The sequence below is a fragment of the Gallus gallus genome, chromosome 1 (assembly GCF_016699485.2).
Source record: "Gallus gallus isolate bGalGal1 chromosome 1, bGalGal1.mat.broiler.GRCg7b, whole genome shotgun sequence".
Classification (NCBI taxonomy): domain Eukaryota; kingdom Metazoa; phylum Chordata; class Aves; order Galliformes; family Phasianidae; genus Gallus; species Gallus gallus.
The window spans coordinates 23,615,791-23,634,593 of record NC_052532.1 but is presented as its reverse complement, the minus strand read 5'-3'; the positions used below and the strand labels follow the sequence as shown (position 1 = coordinate 23,634,593).

Below are 18,803 nucleotides of genomic sequence, written 5' to 3'. Positions count from 1 at the left end.
CAAAATTGTGAGCTCTCTGCACACCCCAAAAACACACATTGCTCTCATCTATTTTAAGTATGCTGCTTTTGTGTTTATCTGTTAAGGCACAGCATACCACACTCACAGCTCAGGAGGAATGCAGCTGCATTTCCAGGAGCTGATCTAATCTAAACTCCCTGCCATCCAGTCCATAGTCTGAGCTGGTATTTATCAAACTAAATGCTAACATAAGCAACATTACAAGCTAAAGCTTTCCAAATGGAAGACTGGTGGCGAAGAGAAACAGCTCCCACCCACACACGGGCATGTAAGCACCTGCTGCTCGCAGAACTTTTCCATGAGAATTTTTTTGCCCAGCAGGGTCATATTCTTATGCTCAGAAAAGTCAGTGGTAGCACTCCCACTGATCCCAATGGGAGACAATTCAGCTCTGACAGAGAAAGAGATATGAGACATCTCACTACAATAAGCAATGAGTAGCAAATTTGTATTTAGTTGTTAAATACACATGCAAACAGGATCAGATAGGAAGCAGAAAGAGGTTTTTACATGCACACGCCTCCAAAGAATCTGATTTAACTGTAATTGCCCACCTACCATTCATCCTATTTCTCACTACGCAATTATGGCAATCGCTTTTCATTTGTTTGTTTTATTCTGAGTCAAACAGTTGCATACATTTACTTTTTAAAATGCAGGGAATGAGCTCCAAACAGACTGGCCAATTATCCTCCTTAGTTCTAACACCTTTAATTCTATACACATTACAGAAAACAGCTTTATTCTACTTAACATCTGTAATGCAAGTTACCTGCTGATACTGGCATTCATTATTCAATTATATATTCACATGCTTTGACACACGTTTTGTGAATATAGATCTTGCTTAGCTGCTTGGTGTTATTTCCAGCATCCTGCCATCAGCTATGAAGATTAAATTTAGATATTTTTCACATTCTTATCTTGAAGATGATTATGAAAAGTTGCCGTTTTCTTCTCTAGGACTTCTTGTCATATTGGTACAGACTCAAAAGATCCCCTCTCCTATATGATTATGAAAGAAAAAAAAGTCACACTTCCTATTCAGGGGTGACCCGAGACATCATTATTCAAAAGGCAAACACAAAAAAAATCTAAAGAATGAGAAACTATTTCTAGCCAAATGCTTTAAAGAAAATATTGAATGATGACTTATGGATGGACAAGGCTAACAGCAGCATATTAGGGATGTAGTTGCTGTTAGTCCACTGCCAAGCTGCAAAGTGCTCTGCAGCTCTGTGCCTTAGCTCCACAACAAACAAAAAAACACAAGAATGAAACAATGAAAAGCTGGCAGGAGCAATCTGACATGGAATATGGAACAGAACTTAATTCAAGCAAAGAGGGCAAATACTTAAATCTCCCAAGTGAGCCAGCATGCACTCTCCCACACAAGTATACCTACATGCATCTCCCACCTCCACTGCTGCTTGTTTCTCTCTACACCTGTTCCCCTGCTCACTGCATCTTTGTTTGTCCAGCCTCAGCCTCCTTACATGTATGACATGCATCAACCCTTGATCTCCCTATAGAGGAGCTGTGATGCAATGCGCCAGCCCCCTCCAAGGATAAGGGCAAACTTCCCTACGCAAGGAGCATCACTCAGGAGGAGAAATGGAGCACTCAGCTCCAGCACCAAGGCCCTCACCACCAAAGAATGGGGGCATAACCTCGCGAGGTTATCATCTAGGGACCACACAAAGGGCCGATTTAGCCTACAAAGATGCCCCTAAATACTAAATCTGATGAAACACAATAAGCAGATAGCAGGGAGGGAAAGAGAGAAAAGTGGAGTAATCTTAAGGGTACAAGCTGCTTTATGGGGTGAGTTAAGGGCGTGAATGAAAACAGACAAGGACGGCTCAAGGCAGCAATTTGGAACCCAAACAAAGGCAATAAGAATGCAGACTGGAAGACAGGATGTTCCCAGCCACATAGATGTACATTCACTCAACTCTAGCAGCATATGCCTAAAAATCAGGAATTGAACCCAGGCAGCCCTCACCTGAACGAAATACAAGTTCTAGGATTTTGTATGATATCCAATGAAAACCATGCATAATGTGATAAATAATCACAGATTGTTCATTTTGTTTTCACAGAGATCTCCTCATCTTCTGTTTACAGGGCTTTAGTCCTACATTTGCTGGAGGAATGAAATACTTACGCTTTACCTCTGTCAAACACAATACTTTCAACAGAATCTCATTTTGCCCCAATGCATTCTAATAATTCTCTCATTCATATTCTGCTCTCCACTTTATTTTCGGTAATCTTCATTTTCACTTCAGTATAAAATACACTTGGTGACAGCCTACATGTGCTGCCTGCATCACACAAACATGCAGCACCTCTCCAATCAGTACTTGCCAATGGGTGTGGGCTGTCACGCCTCTTACTTGTTCTTTTTCCTACACTTAGCCAGCATAAATCTCAACTATATGGGTGAAGCAGGCTTCATTCGGTGCGAGTGTGGTCTGTGAGAAGTCTGCATCACACAGTTTGTGTGGAGACGTGAAAAGTTTAGGAGCCAGAGCTGATCACACCTACTTATGCTTGAGAGCTGGAAGCCCTACCACTGTAATTACAGCTTTGACTGAAATGCTGAAAGCAAAAGAAAGAAATCACTTCAGGCTCTGTGTGCCAGTTTGGATCCAGTCCCCAAAAGCACAACGATGAGCTGGGATAAGGCCTCCGCTGTGCAGCTCAGTGCTCAGATACCTCTGAGAGCTGAGTTCAGTCCGGGTCACGGGATGCTCTGACACTCACGCAGTGAGGAATCCACAACACCTCTGAGTATTTCCCTCTCTGCACACACGCGTACGTTATGGTTGCACACATTCACATGTGTATTTATAACATGAAGCTAGTACCACGCTAATTTCACTTACAACAAGTTTCCAAACGCTTTTCTTTGAGGCATCTCATGATGAGCCCCACCTGGCCAAGGGTGCACATCAGAGACACCCAAGGGGCCGCTTCCCCTCCCCGGTTCCCGCAGCCCCTGATGAAGGGGCACCACCGGGGCCGTGACGCGCGCCGCAGTCGCCACTTTGCTCGGACTCACCCAGAAGAGGAGGTTGAGGGCGTAGAGCAGGCAGCGCAGGCACCTCACCGAGTCCTCCCTGGCCATGGCGAGCTCCCGCGGGAGACAGCCCCATTCCTTCACCACATCCTCGCTGCCGAGGCCGGGCAGCCAGCGTTCTGCGGGGAAAGGCAGATAGGGCCGGGAGAGCCCGGTGAGCCGCGCGTCGAGGGCGCAGGTGGCGGCACGGCGGCGCGGTTCCCTCCGCCCAGCCTGACCCGACCCGGCCCGGCCCGTTCGCGCGGAGCGGCGGCGGTTCCGTAGGGACAGGGCCGGCTCGCCGCCGCGGGCAGCACCTCCCCTCCGCCGCCGCTCTCGGAGACAGTGTTTAAAATTAACAACCAGAATCGCCCTGAAAGGCGACAACCCGCGCGGTGCCCCGAGCTGCCCCGCGGGACGAGCAGCGCTGAAAGAGCGGGGCGGGCGCCGGCCCCCTCCCTGCCCGGGAGGGGCGCGCTGTCCCGGGGATGGCGGGCGGGCGGGCAGGCGAGGACAGCGGCGCTCAGCGCCTCTCACTCACTTGCTCCGGCGAGGACTCATCGGGGCCGGGCAGCGCAGCACGGAGCCGCGGCGCCCATCCACGCCGGGCACTGACGGAAAGCTCCGGGCGGCCACCCCCCACTACTCTGTCCGCGCCCGCAGCGCTCCGCCGAGCCCGGCGGCGGCCAGCGCCACCGCGCATGCGCGCCCGCCCGTTCCTGCGCCCACAGAGCCCTAGCGCCGCCGGCGGCTGCGGACTGTTTAAGGAGCGCGGCCAGAGGCCCTGAGAGCGGGCCTCGCAATGGGACGGGGGTCCCTCTGGCTCAGGAGTGCTGTGCGCCCACACGAAGGGCAGCAGAGATAAAACGGAGCTCTCACCAAGCCCACGCGCTGTGTAAACCTCCCTGGGGCCAAAATGGAAGTGGCAGTTCAGAGAGCGTCCAAATCTTCCGTGGGAAAGAGGTTGGGTTTCACTCGGCAGATTGCAGCCCGCCTGGGTGGATTTGGCTCTCAGGCTGCCAGGCGAAATCCAAAAGGTGCATCCCCAAAATGCCCTCCTTTATGGCTGGCCCTGGCTGGAAGCCCAAATTTGCCAGGCCTGGGGCTGCCTCCCCTCTTCAGGGGTGAGGGGAGATTTTGAGCAATTGCCTTAGGCGAGCTGAAATACACCAAAACCTCCTCCTGTGGTATTTTGGCCCAGAGCAGCAAAATCAGCTCACAAAACAGCTGTGGCTTTTTTCATAGGGTTTTTTTGTTTTGTTTTGTTTTGATTTGGTTTGGGGGTTTTTTGCAAGCTTTAACAGACATTTCACAAGATTTTGGCACTGTTACGTCAGTAATGAAACTTCGCTGAAATCAAACCCGAATGCGACCATTTGCAGCCCGGTGCCCCTTCCCCATCCCCGTACAGCAGAAAGCTCTCTGGGGTGAGAAGGGAGAACCTCCCTCGGCACGGCACTTGTGCTTCTCCAGTGGTTATAAAGATATTGCCTTAATGTTAACAATCCCAGCGGCCATCTGAATCACAGTGCAGATTTTGTGGAGGAAAGGAGCAAAGCAGCAAATTTAGAAATGTAGCAGTGTTGAAGATAATCATTCAGGAACTGAACAAAAGCTTCTCTTTTCAGGCAAAGCAGCTATTGATTGGTTCTGTCATCTCTATTTACAGACCCCACAGCTAAGTTGGAAAAAGTCATCCTCTCTCTGAAGCCTGCTACAGTATGTGCACATCCTGTAGTTATTGTGGTGAATTCCTACTGAGGTCCATGTTGTTTCAACACATATGTAGCCCCATAAAATAAAGGGATATTTACAGTTAGAAACACAGTTAAAAACAGATTAGCAAATAATTTTCCACAAATACAAAGTTCTGCAGTGCCACCCACACAAAAATAGCAAGAAAATACACTGAGAAATGTATCTTCACTAGCAGAGGAACATTGTCTTCCATCCACATTACATAAAAACTGATAGAAGGGCTGCTAGTGAAAACTGGAAAAGAGGAAAAAACATTTAATGAGCAAAATCTAACTGCTGTGAGGCCAAAGAAAAATCCGCTCCTCAAGCACTGGAAACATGATTTGAGAAAATCCACAAACTCCAGATAGTTCAGTGCTTATCACTGGGGCTGCCTGTGTAATCCTACTTAAGCTTCGCCAATTTCATTTCATTAGTATTGAATCGGGGTGGAGAGCATCTTCACGTCTGTTCATCCCTCCTTAAATCAGAATGGACATGGATACTTACCAGAAGGCAGTGATTTTATGCCAGATTTGTAGAAGTGAACACAACTAGTTGAAAGTACTAGAAAGCATTGCATAAGTGCAGTCTGTGAAGATTCTTTTTCCTTCAACTGTGGTAAACTGTGAGCTTTTGCTGTTAGTTTGATCCTTTTTTCTGGAACCAAGACCTCTCCAGGAAGTGCATTGTGCCGCAGTGTTACTCTTCAGTGGATGTTACTAGTTCTACACCTAAATAAGGCAAGCAGAGCTAAGACAGATAATTTTTAAAGGTAACATTGTACATTCATTGTGCTATTTACATACCATTCATTCCTTTTATTGCCAGGGTCTTCTCATGAACAGTCAGTGAGACAGATCTTGAGCAGGTATGGTCTTTTCAGTGAACCAAAGCTGGAATACAGAAACAGTGTCAGTTTGCAACGGAGCTCCAGCCTTAGCTGGGGACAGTGCAGTGTGTTATAAGCCAGATTAAAAATAATTGAGGTAACCTTTGCATTCTTGGTTGTTCCGTGGGAAAAAAAAATGAATTACCTGAGCCACAAGGTTTTATAAAAAATGCACTTCAAAAACATTCAATTATCTTACACTCAGTGTTTTTTTCTTTAAATGTGCCTAAAATATTCAATGAGAAGTTGTCTCACTTGTTTCTGATACCTTTGGCTTACAGTGGAATTACTCCCAGTGCATAAGGAATTCAGGAAAAGGAAGAAGATCAGTCTATGAGATCCCTTATTAAAAATCCTGCTAAAATGACACTTCAGCAGTTTCTCTCTGAATTAACTTTTTGGGGGTATTTGGTCATATGATGCTCTCAGACTAACTCCGTGTCTATTTAAAATTCTATTACAGTAACCCCATCACAAAAATAAAGAGGAGCACATGGTTAGTTAAAGAAATATTCTGTCTTTTAGCTGTTAACAAGATCATTATTTGACCAGTAGAGATGGTACTGAAAACCTAAATAAAACAGGACCTATTTAGGAATGCCCACAAAATGCTTAGAGGAAGGTCCCTTCGGAACAGTGCTTTTACCAGTTTGTCATACTTTGTGAACTTTCCATGATGTCAACACTGGGAAAGAAGTACACTGAAAGTTCCCATGCATTCAAACAGTCACTGAACTAGAAGTATTAGCTGACCACCTAAAAAAATCGAGGAAGCTACTATGCTAATTCAATGCATGCTTTCTTTACCCTTTAAACTGATCACTTCGGATTTTATTTAAGGCAAGAAATATGATGGTTTTTACAAATGTAAGTACAATGCCAAAGCTCTTTGTAATTTTTTTTGCAGTGAGAGTTCGATGTTATCAAGTTCTTTAATGTGTAGCAAAGAGATAAGCAAGGGGACTGTGGAAGCTTTGCACTTTGGGATTGACTACTTGGGTTCTCCAGTGTCTAACAAACTATAAATTCTAAAGCTTTTTCTGTGACAAAGCATTCTCAATAGCTTTCTAGTATGAATTCTCTAGACTCAAATGAAGTGTTCATGGTACAGTCTTTCAGTGGCAGAGGCGGGGGATGGAAATGCCAGTGAATCTAATAATCTCTTCTTCCCATGCTTAACTACCAATTTTAATTTAACACATGTAAACTTAGTATCTGTAAGCTAGCTCCTCTCTTTCTGATGTGCTTGAAATTGTCCAACAGGTTCAAAAGCTATTAAAAGAGTGTTGACTGAGAGACATACGTCCGCACAAATACTCCAGTATGATCTCATAAGCCCTTCTTCATCAGGAAAACAGACTGAAAGAGTAGATATTAAGACACACCCATTCAGCACATAGTTGCAATTGTCTTTAATTTAAACTACATGAAAAGCCTGATCAAGTGGAATAGCATTGCACATGCATGTAAATTTATAGGTGATAATTGCCTGATACTAGATGGCAAGAAACTTTATCACTGAAAACTAAATGAGTTACAGTGATATCCTTTTATATGCTGCCATAATATTTAAAATTACTCAGATGAGTTCCAGAGTGAGGAACATATGCGTACATGTACTTTGAACTGTGCAATTTAATTCTGTGCTGTATTTACTCATGTTAGGCTACTCAGATGGGAAAACTGCTCATGGACAGACTTATGTATAAGAAGTCTAAGATAGAATTGTCTTTGACAGCACCAGGGCAATTTTTATTAATTAATTTTAACATATTCCAGCCACACTCTGGCCCAAAGAATCTCTTGCACAGGGACTTCCTCATTTTCTAGTTCAGCAACTTTCAGCGGCTTCCTCAACTGAAATAATATCTCAGCAGGTTGGTTTTGGGGGGAAAAATTTCCTTCCTTCTCTCTATCTTTTCAAAGGCTTCATTGCAAATATGCTCTCCTCCCCTCAAGAGTCTCTTAGTTTGAGCTCAAGCTGAATAAATCACTGAGCCATTTGGTTGGACCTCACTGCTAACCCTGGTCAAAGCAGCTATGGACTAAAGAACTCCTGAGGTTCCTTCTAGCCTGAATTATCATCTAAGCCTATATTTCTACATTTTTCCTCACTGTCTCCTGTCCTGGCTACCAGTGTCACTCTAGAAGCAACCCTAGGCCACTCTTTGGCTTGGCAACAATCTCCTCTTCCATCCTTCCACTGGCAACAGTGACAAGGTGAACAATCTTCCTCTTCACACCAGCAAAACTCTTCTTAATGAAACATGCAAGATAAAATTCATACACAATACATTTTGAGAAGCAACCAAAGAGTTACAACAACAATCACAATGTCCTTCAGGATCCATGAGCATGGATTCTTCAGAGACAGGTAATCTGGAATGAAAAAATAAAAAGAGCAGAAGGAAATAAGAACATTAAAAATATGAGAACCACATATCATACAGCAGCTGGAAAAATGAAAATTGAGGAGATTCAAAGTTGCTTTTAATATTATATAAATGAAAAAAAACCTCACATTTTTCAGTCCTTATTTACTTTATACATTTTATGAAAGAGCATAAGAAATGCATAGAAATCTGCATGTCAGACAAATGATGTGAGAACCAAATTCAGAAAAATATGTCCTTGGTATCAAAAGCAATAGGTTAGAAATAACAAACATGACCAATAACCAGAAACAGATGAATCTTGCTCTGTGATTTTAGGTCAAGAATCTTGAGATGTATTCCACAAGCCAAAAGGCCAGAGTCCTTGGGAGAGGTATTTATCAACTCATTAAGGGTTAACTCCCTACTAGGACAGTTTAGAAATCACACCCATTGAGAAAACGTACATAGCCAGTGAGAGATGGAAGGCTGTTACCAGAGCAAATCACTATAAGTTTTTAAGAAAGCATTAAAAATTATTAGATTCAAGCAAGAAAAAGCCATATGGTCATTAAGCTATGTGTCACAGAGCTTGGAAAGAAGAATATACATTTAAAAAAATAAAATAAAATAAGAGCTCTTTAAAAGGGACTCTGCAACAAAATACGGAGTTGGATTGTTTTATCTTTGCCACAGAAGGAATTCAATAGGTGGATCCCAAGAGTCCTCCCAGTGTCAGTTCTTCATTGTCTTACTCCTTTCTCCACAGGGAGCGGATTTCTGTTTAACAGAAATATCTTGCTTGCATTCCAAGACACAGTTTGAAAACTATATTGCTTTCTGGTAGCTTTTCTTCAATATATGGTGTTTGGTATTATAATGGGAGTCACATAGCTTTCTGCTGAAGAGTTTTTTTCTGATCTAGTTAAATTCCATGAGAAGTTCAGCATCTGTATCTTCTCCAGCAACAAGAAAAGGCACAGTGATCTTCAGAGTCCTGTTTATCATACTCTATCCCTCCTCTTCAGGCATAGCATGAGATTTTACTCTAGCAAAGAACACATTTTAATATATGTGATACACCAGTAGCATTGCCAGTTATGGACATTGTATGATATTTCTTATCAGAAGTACTGTTGGAGAAGTGAAATATAAGGACAATGTCATCAACAGACAGTAGCTGTGTTGGAGAACCAAAGCTGATATCCACTGCAGAGTTCCTGTGTGGCTAGTTCATTTAATCACACTTTTCCCAGGTGGTTCCTTTGTTCTCTATTTACATTATCCAGCTTCAGATCTCACAGGCTGATTTGCAGAAATGTTTAAACATTCACGAATTTATCTGAAACTACAGGGAACTGCCCCTTGAAAATATGAAATGTTACCCGTTGTAAGCTACTTGGATCAGCATAAAGTCTCAGATACTGTTATTCTAGAGCCTGAGTTTCCCAGTTGGAGTGTGGGGATGATAGCATTTATTTCAGGGAAATGTGGAGAGGATTGCTTGGGAAATATATACGTGCTATGAAAGCCACAGAACAGACCAGTAGGAAATTTATGGCTGTCCTCACAGCTGAGACTGAATACTAGAAAGTTAATAGACCACATGCTGAGTGAAGCTGGATGAATAGCTAAAATGTTCATTTTTTGCACATAAAGAAGCAGAGGTCGAGGGGAAAAAATGTATATGATTATATAACTAAGAGAATGTACTAGAGTCAACAAAGTGAAATCTGGTGTTGCAAAGTAGTGGAAGAGCACTTCAGTAATTAACAACTTCCTTGAGGATTTATAGGGAAGGGAGAAGTCTGTCCCTTCTTCCTGTTTGTTTCACCTTCTTTGTTTTTATTTTTTTCTTTATTCTAATGAAGTTATTTGTGTGTGTGGGTGTGTGTGTGTCTGTGTGTGTGTGTGTGTGTCTGTGTGTTAGAAGACAGATTTTTATGATGAGTTTTTAACTCTGTCATGTTATAATTGGATCTGTATAGGCAAAAGGTGCATGCCTGACAATATACTTTTTTAATCTAAATTGAAAAAAATAGAAAAAGACATGGCAAGTCTAGCCTCTCAAAGCATCATTTGTTTTACTGAATAAATGGAATTGTCAGGTAGCAGGTTTAAATTGCTCCCATTTTGCAAATGTGAAGGATTCTCCATGTAAGGAAATAAGCTATGATCATAAGAATCAGCATCTAACTAGCTTTCTATAAAGAGTCAGAAATGATCTCTCATGGGAGAGAGGATGATTATGACTTCCTGACAAATTTTTCTTTCTATTTTCTGTCTATTATCTGAAGTAGGTTGCTTGTGCCCAAAATAAGAGCTGTCTCTGTGCTAGTTGTTTGTAGGAAGTACTCAGCTCAGGCTCTGATTTTTCCCTGGATTCTCTATATGCTTGCTTCAAGACAAGCAGCCATGCTATATAAATATATAAAGCAGAATTGTTGCAGTTTCCTCAGAACACAAAACCTCATTATATTCACAGGTACTTATATTTCTCAAGTATTTCAAATTCTAAAAGTTGGTGGATGAGAATGTATGTCATTTATTTGTTAAAATTGCCCCACAAAGAGACTCTTTATAATAACTTTAATTAATGTAGCCTGCTTTTCAAGTGGATTAATTGGCTGCTCATCATGTAAACAACGTGCTATTTATATGTTGATGTATTATTCCCATGGACCAAACGCAGAGGTGAGTGCAGGGTGTGCAGTCCAGACAGAAGCATGCAGAACTAGACTGCCACTCGGTGGTGTGGAGATGATCATTTCTTCTGCCATTACCCACTGGCACTAACATGACAGGGCTATATCGTCAGCTTGACAAGATAAAGTAACATGGGTGCAGAAATGCTGTACAGCTTTAGTATAATATCCTAGGAATGCCAGAGTGATCATAAATAGATTCTGTAAGCAATTCTGAAAAGGACAATAGGAACTGAAATGCCATGAAGCTTAATTTTGTCAAACAGCAAAATGCCATAATTAAAGAGAACTGCCTGCCTTGCTTTATCATATTAGTGATTTGAACACGTAACACAAACATTCATCCATGATTTTCCATGAAATGTGTCAAAATGACATCACAGCCCTGGTGGATAGTTCATCAAAGAACTTGTACTTCAATACTACAGTACTGGGATGCGTACGATAGATATGACATAGCTTAGATTAAATAATCTCCCCTGTTTGCATCACACAGGTATGTGTAGATGATTGACTCTTCTTTTTCAGGATCCAAGGACATCTTACTGCACTTCAGGAACTCATTAAATCTGTGTTTGTAAATAAAGCATTTGTTCCAGCAGTACCAGGTGTCCTTGAACCACTACAATGAACAGCTCTGCAGGACATGTCCTAAATGTACTCAAGGCTCCACTGAATGACAGAAATGTGACTTGTCTGTTAAATGTGCTGGGAACAACTTGTTATGGCCTATAAAGCAGTAGAAAAAGTGCACACAGTGGTATTTTCAGAGGTGAAACACAAATCTAATTATGCTCCCATCAGAAGGCTTATTTGAATCCCTGAAAGACTGCTTGACTGACTGAAAAGTTTGTTTTGTAGATTAATTGACTAGCTTAATATTCATAGTCCTAACTGTGTATGAACTACTGCTTTATGCGTATTGCTCTGCAAATACTAATTGGCTTTTATATAATATATGTGTATATTGCTGCTACTTGCAAATGAGACCTGTTCTGAGTGACCCTTCTAGTCTGTGATTGCTATTGTTTTGTTTTGTTTTGTTTTTGTTTTTCCTACAAATGAAAAATAAATCAATTTGTTTTCCAAGTTGGAATTCTTTTTCAGGTTTAACAGCAGCTGAAACCCAGTCTGGCATTCATGCTTCACAATTATTGAAAAAATATTTAATCCAATCCAGTAGTAGTTTAAAAACAGAAACAGAACAAATTATACACAGTACCATTTTCTACACAAAACCAATTAAACTACAATAGTAATAAACCTTCCAGGAGGTAATTTGCATTTATGAGGAGCTACTGGACTAGGAAATAAGCAAAAAGATACTCTGTCAATGTCACATCGTGACAACAACTTCTTGGTAGTGATGCTAAATTTATTAGAGTCAGCCTCAGTATCACACTGCTCACAGCTACCAAACAGAAAGACCATGCTTTCATCCAATACCAGTTCCTTGTACTTGAGATGGCAATTTTCACAGCAGTGGATTCTACTGTGCTTTCACAAAAAATATTTATAGTCTATAAAATCCCTACATTAATTTGTAACTAACTTTACCATGAGGATTAAATTTTCTTGTATTTCCATCTTTTTATTTATACAGCCGTATCAACTAACAAGCCAAAAACTAATGCCAGATATTACATTTGACTTCTAAAGAAATTTAAGCCAAATGAAGGACAGAACATTTTCTTGAGAGAGAAGTCTGCTCTGATAACATATTTTGAGAAGACTAGAGATAAAGGGCAGAGATGAACAAGATGTACAAGGAAGAGATATCTCTAGATACACTGCCCTTATCCTTATGGGTGACTTCAAACTGCCACATGTTAACTGTGTCCAGTTCTGGGCTCCTCAGTTCAAGAAAGACAGGGAACTTCTAGAGAGAGTCCAGCAGAGCCACAGAAAGATCATGGAGGGCATGGAGCATCTCCCATATGAAGAAAGGCTGAGAAACCTGGGGCTGTCCAGCCTGGAGAAAAGAAGACTGAGAAGGGATCTTATCAGTGCTTATAAATATCTAAAGAGTCAAGTGGATGGGGTCAGGCTCTTTTCAGTAGTGCCCAGTGACAAAACAACTGGAACAGAGAAAGTTCCATGCAAACAAAAACAAAAAGTCCTTTACATTGAGGACAATGGAGCACTGGAACAGGCTGCACGGAGAGGTTGTGGAATTTCCTTCTCTTGAGATATTTAAAGCCCAAGTTTATGCTTTCCTGTGTAACCTACTGCAGGGAACCTCCTCAGTAGGTGGGTTGGACTAGATGATCTCCACAGGGCCCTTCCAACCCCTATGATTCTGTGATTTCTGTGAATACTACACAGCTGACGCTGTTGGAGAGCAGCCCCATGAAAAGGGATCTGGAGGTTCTGGTAGATAACAAGTTGAACACAAGTCAGCAGTGTGCCCTGGAAACCAAAAAGGCCAACCGTACTCTGGTGCGCACCAGGCCCAGCGCTGCCACCAGGAGAGAGGAGGGGTTGTTCCCTCTGCTCTGCGCTGTGCAGCCTCACCTCCTGCACCGAGGTTTGGGGCAACACAAAAATGAGAAGGATTTGAAACTATTAGAGTGTCCATTAACAGGGTTATGAAGATGGGGAAGGGTCTAGTAGGAAAGACGTGAGGACCCTGGGTTTCTCAGCCCAGAGCAGAGGAGCTGAAGAGAGGCCTCATGGCAGCTGCAGCTCCTCACATGGAGCGGAAGGCAGCACTGAGCTCTGCTCTCTGTGACAGCAATGGGGCCCAAGGGTCAGGAGAGGTCAGGGTGGGGATTAAGGAAAAGGTTTTTCACCACAGAGTGGTCAGGCACTAGAACAGGCTCCCTGGGGCAGTGGTCACGGCACTGAGCCTTCTGGAGTTCAAGAAGCATTTGGACTACTCTCTCAGACATATGGTTTGAATTTTGGGTGATCTTTTGTGGAGCCAGGATTTGGACTTGATGACCCTTGTGGGTCCCTTCCAACTTGAGATATTTCATGGTTCTATGACTGTATGATTCTCATTTCTTAGGTATGAAGGAAACTGTATTTTAGAGTTTGAGCACTGATTTGACCTCTCCTAGTTCAGACAATATCTTTCTGATTTTCTCTTCTTGAGTGATTACTTTTCTTACCAAAGTATCCATTCAGCTTAGCTTTCTCTTCATTAAACACTGATCTGTCCAGGAGATTGCCTTCCAAATTATTTTTGTTTCTCCACCATTGTTTTTTACCTGCTTACACTGGCTATCTGTTGATCTTCCATGCATGACAGTGACTTTGCAGTTTCTCAGTTTCTACTTGTGTTATATATCTGCCCTGTTCCATCTTCTCTTTTTCCTACCTTTAAATCTTTCTCTTTTATGTTGTGCAATCTGTATTGTGTTATACAAATCTTATGACTACTTGGAGGTCTTCACTGGAAGGTTTTTCATTCTTCCTTTATTTCTCATATTAGCACTTTTCATGCTCTCTCACTACTTCAGAAGGTTGTTTAGTTCCCCTACTTGTCTTATTTCTCACTAGAAGTTTGCTTCTGCAAGCTGATATAAATTTAATCTATCTCTTGAAAAAAATCCTCCCATTCTGCATCTGTCTCTTTCCAGACTACGCTGGCTTCTTCCTCCTCTGAACTCATGAGATGGTACGTGTGCAGTTCTGCCCACATGATGACCACAAGATTTCTCATATCATCACATTTATCGTGTCAAGAACTTACTTCACTTAGCTACATAGGAAAAGAAAAAAAAAATTCTCCATCCATCCAAATAATAAAACAAAACTTTAGGTAGCTGAATGATAATGATGGAGTTATATGTGATAATCATCTTTTAAATATGTATCTGTATACTTGAAGTTGTGCTGATGATTTTTCATGCAACTGTTGGTTTTAAATGTAATGTTTATATTTAGCAAATATAATCTGTATTCTTAAACCTTGACATACATTTCACCATTGTTATTCTTTCCTAAATCTGAGAATATAAAGGTTGAAAGATGTTTTGTAAATACTGTTAGACAGTCAATAAACATATGACAAAAAGAATTATTGACCTGAATTGTTCCATAAGTGTACATTTGATACATTTGCCTGAGGTTCAGTATTATCAAAGATGAGTTCTTATTCATGCACATATTATATCATGTATACTTTTTGTTCCCTTAAAATATAATACAAAGAATCAAATAAAAGCTCTTCGTATGTCATGAAAATTATATTCAAAGAAGGAAGCATTGTTTGATAGCAGTCTTTAATTAAGCAGTGGCACAGGCTGCCCACAGAGGCTGTGGAGTCTCCCTCCTTGGAGATCTTCAAAAGCTGTCCAGAAATGGTCCTGGTTACCCTGCTTTTGGTGTCCTTATTTGATCTGGAGGGTTGGACAAGATGTCTCCAGAGGTTCCTTCAACCTCAACGATTCTGTGATTCTGTGATGTTAATGTGATGGAAATAGAGGCTATGCTCAACTGGCAAATATCCACAGGATACAGGATTTGTATCTCAGTTCGTTCTCAAATCAACCACATTACTTTACTTGGAAAACATAGTGCAGCACCAACAACAGACTTTTTATGGGATCCCTATTTCTTAAGGAGTGCTTAAAGCATGGAAGCCTCATTTGGAGATGCCCGCCATACAAAATCTTCTACAGACATCACACAAAGTGCATTGATGGTTTGTCTATTACTTTGTTTGCTTTATGCAGATATTAGTAGGAACAAAAGTAATAAAAAGTTACTAAAAATCAAACAGCAATCCCTGAAAAGTTCTGAAAGTAGAACATACCATTCTTCAGTCTACAAATCTGTTATGTTCCATGTTCAATCCATGTTGGACAGAGAAAAAATACTTGGAACGTGGAAAAAAAATAAGGTAATTAAGATAAAGCTATTCTGATGCTTAATTTTGCTATTCAACAGTGTTGTTTCCATGGTAACTCCTCTATCACACAGCACCTGTGCTACATGGTGCAAGGACATTTCTTCAATTACACAAATACTGACAGGAAGGGCAAACTTCTGGGCTTTTTTTTAGTCCGAAGTCTTTTATTTTCATAATAAATTTTCCATAATTCAGTGCAAATTGCGACTGTGAACTTGTAAACAAACTATTATTCATAAGTGAAAAACAGATAGTTATCTAAAGTGAAAATATGAAAATATGAAAATTATATCAGGAAGGAGGAGACTAGTGGGTTAAAGGGACAGCTGGTGCATGTGTGTTACCCAATATGGGACTTCTGCTCCATGTTACTATTTTGTTAGTACTGTGGCAAGACAGCAAATGATAGCTACCAGTAATTCACTGAATGAGGCACGTGTGTACTCCAGCTGTACCCATGCCTTCATTCTATCTGCGAACAGTCTGAAGAATGGAGTCTCTATGTTTAGAACTTAACAAAGATGAGACCGGTAGGATTCTATGTAAATTACTTTAAAACTTATACATTTCATCTGAGCAGGTATTCTTTTAATATTTGAAATTATCGTACAAGATTCTATAATAAAGTGATCACTTCCTAATGAAATTTGTAGGATAGTAAAAATGTAGCAAAGTCACACCATTCCATTACAGGCTTACTTTCATTATTTTCACTTTGTCCATATTCACGTCAATCTTTCTTTTCAAAATCTTATGTAAAACCATGCACATACCTTCACTGAAAATATGAATTCTTTAGATATCTCCTCAAATTCTGAATCTTTATGCGTAGATAGCACCAAGTGAAATGAGATATGCAAGGAAAGAGCGTGGAAAATAGGATTATTAACAAGACCTGAGTGCCATTGCTGAAATAACACATGTATGTGTACACACGCATTCTCACACATTCACACGTACATATGTGGAAGGGATATGTTTTTGGAAGGGAGTCATTTAAGTTGAAATCTCCATTAGAGGACAACATTACAACATTTCTACTTGATTCAAATATACTGGTTCTGAACTAACTATCTATAATGAACAAATGTCTATGTCTGAAAGAGACAGCAGACACAGAGCACCTTCATACTATACCTTAATCATTTGGGATGCTAGATGTAAACACATTTAGCTCTGGCTACTACTAATTTTACAGGTCCTGTAAAGTTTTGCCTCTGAATACTTACCTGACCTACATCTGTTGTCTTTTGAATGGTTGGATGTGATCATATTAACTGCTGCCTGGGTTACACAAAAAGTGACTGTGTTTTTGAAAGCAAGAACCAAGGTATTATTACACATTTTTCTTTATGCAGTTAATACTGATTGAAAATAGAAAAAGAAGAACATACACAGTAGACAAATGCACATATAAGTTTTTATGTTTTATTATGTTTTAACATAGCAGCTTTCAGTCTTACTGTGACAATTTAATCTTCTCTCCATTCTGTTCTAGTTGTTTTCCAACATTGTCCTATTTGGCACAGAAACCTCCACTTCTCAGTTGGAAACCAAATATTTTTCTTTCCAGGGCAGACATTCTTCAGTCAAGTTCAACTCAGTGGTCCACAGGGGAGCTATCTTTGTTGTCCAAGCTATTAAGATACATTTATGAGCCAGCATCAGTAAATAAAGAAAGCAAGCTGCATCTGTCCCCCAGCACTTGAGGTCACTGAGCAATTCCAAAACCGTAAGTTACCAATTTAGTGGAAATTCCCATTCAAATGATTACGGCACATTAGACCATATCTCATGCCAAATTGTTGGATTCACAGAAAAAAAAAAAAAAAAGCCATGAATCAGGTTTCTCTGTCTGAGATCTCTTATGTAAATTTACTGTAATTCTGTGAAAATATACAGAAATGTTAAGAGAAATTCCTTGAATATGAAACATTGTTTATCTTTTTATAAACTACAGGCCATTGTGAGCCACTTAGATGGTATGAGACTAAAATGATCCAAGGCCAGATAGAGAATTCATTCACTGCTTAAAGTAGTGAAGGATAGCAGGAGAGCAGGGGCAAGAAATACGGGTGGGAGCCATGAGAAGGCATATAACATGCTCCATCCTCAGAAGTTAACTGCGAACACTGACAGACACTTGGTTGAATAAGGGTGTGGAAATAAAAATAGAAAATCAATGCATGCTCATGACTAAGCAGCTGGAAAGGTCCCTGACAATTGAGACCAACTGGCTACGAAATGAACAAGGACTTGAGGTCACCTGGCACATCTGGGACAGTTTGTGTCTGACTTCCTCAGCTCCCAAAAATTAAAGAAGTCCTGTCCAAATTCTTGTTGGGAGTGGGTCCTGCCAGGCTGTAAGTCTTAGGCTATGAAGAGTTGATGCTTGCTGAGATAGGCCAAAACTGTGCTAGATACTATGATAATAATTAAATGGCACATGATTTTGTTGTTACAGTCCTGGCATCATTTTTCACTGACACTGACTTACCACTGCCTGCAAATGCTGGATACTGCCTTTGAACCCCACTTTGACAACCAGTAGGAAAACATCCTTAGGGAAAGAATGCTGCCTTGGATGAAAGCACAGCCCATTGATGGCTCTGGTAACCATTCCATACTATCACTTCTTCAAAAATCTCCTGTAGAGGGAGAAAGAAGGAACTCCATAGAGAATCCCCTCAGTCACTGAGAAGGACAGTAGAACGATTCAGTTAGGGAGATACTGGTTACTCTTTAATTACTGCTCTGGTTCTATTGCCGCTGAAAAAGTTGACACAGCTCCCCCTTTTTAAGCTTGATAATGATGGAATGGTTTGCAAATTTGATCTTCCCACTTCTTACAGTTTCAACCCTATTTTCTGAAGCTCAGGTTGACTTTTCGAAGTGCAAGGCTGACATGAGATCCAATATAACACAGTGGGGAACTGGTGAATTCTTTTACCCAAAATTGGAGCAGATATGGATGTAAACCTCCTCACATAAGTCTCTTTATAGAATGCTGTGATACTACTACATCATGTGTTAACTCATTGCACTCTGCACTGCTATTTGCAGGGCACTATACTGTATAAGAAATATGATAGTAGTCATTTTAGCTAAACAAATGTATAATTGATTATCTGGCCGTTGCATGTCACTACGCAGA

At 40.9% G+C, this 18,803-nt stretch overlaps 1 protein-coding gene across 5 annotated transcripts in view; it reads right to left on the bottom strand.

The window, feature by feature from the left end:
- The window catches only part of TSPAN12 (tetraspanin 12), a 45,247-nt gene extending 41,459 nt beyond the window's left edge, over positions 1 to 3,788 (bottom strand). For 2 of the 5 annotated variants that reach the window (NM_001397016.1, NM_001397017.1), the window contains exons 1-2: positions 3,627 to 3,788; positions 3,089 to 3,225 (exon numbers count right to left, since the gene is read on the bottom strand). In NM_001397016.1, the coding sequence (NP_001383945.1) occupies positions 3,089 to 3,154 (66 nt within the window). In that variant the 5' untranslated portion in view covers positions 3,155 to 3,225; positions 3,627 to 3,788. Of the gene's footprint in view, positions 1 to 793; positions 1,027 to 1,426; positions 1,524 to 3,088; positions 3,424 to 3,626 lie in introns of those variants that run through there. The other 3 variants (XM_046936697.1, NM_001007849.2, XM_046936632.1) reach the window with 3 other exon arrangements.
- Positions 3,789 to 18,803: the final 15,015 nt, after the last annotated feature.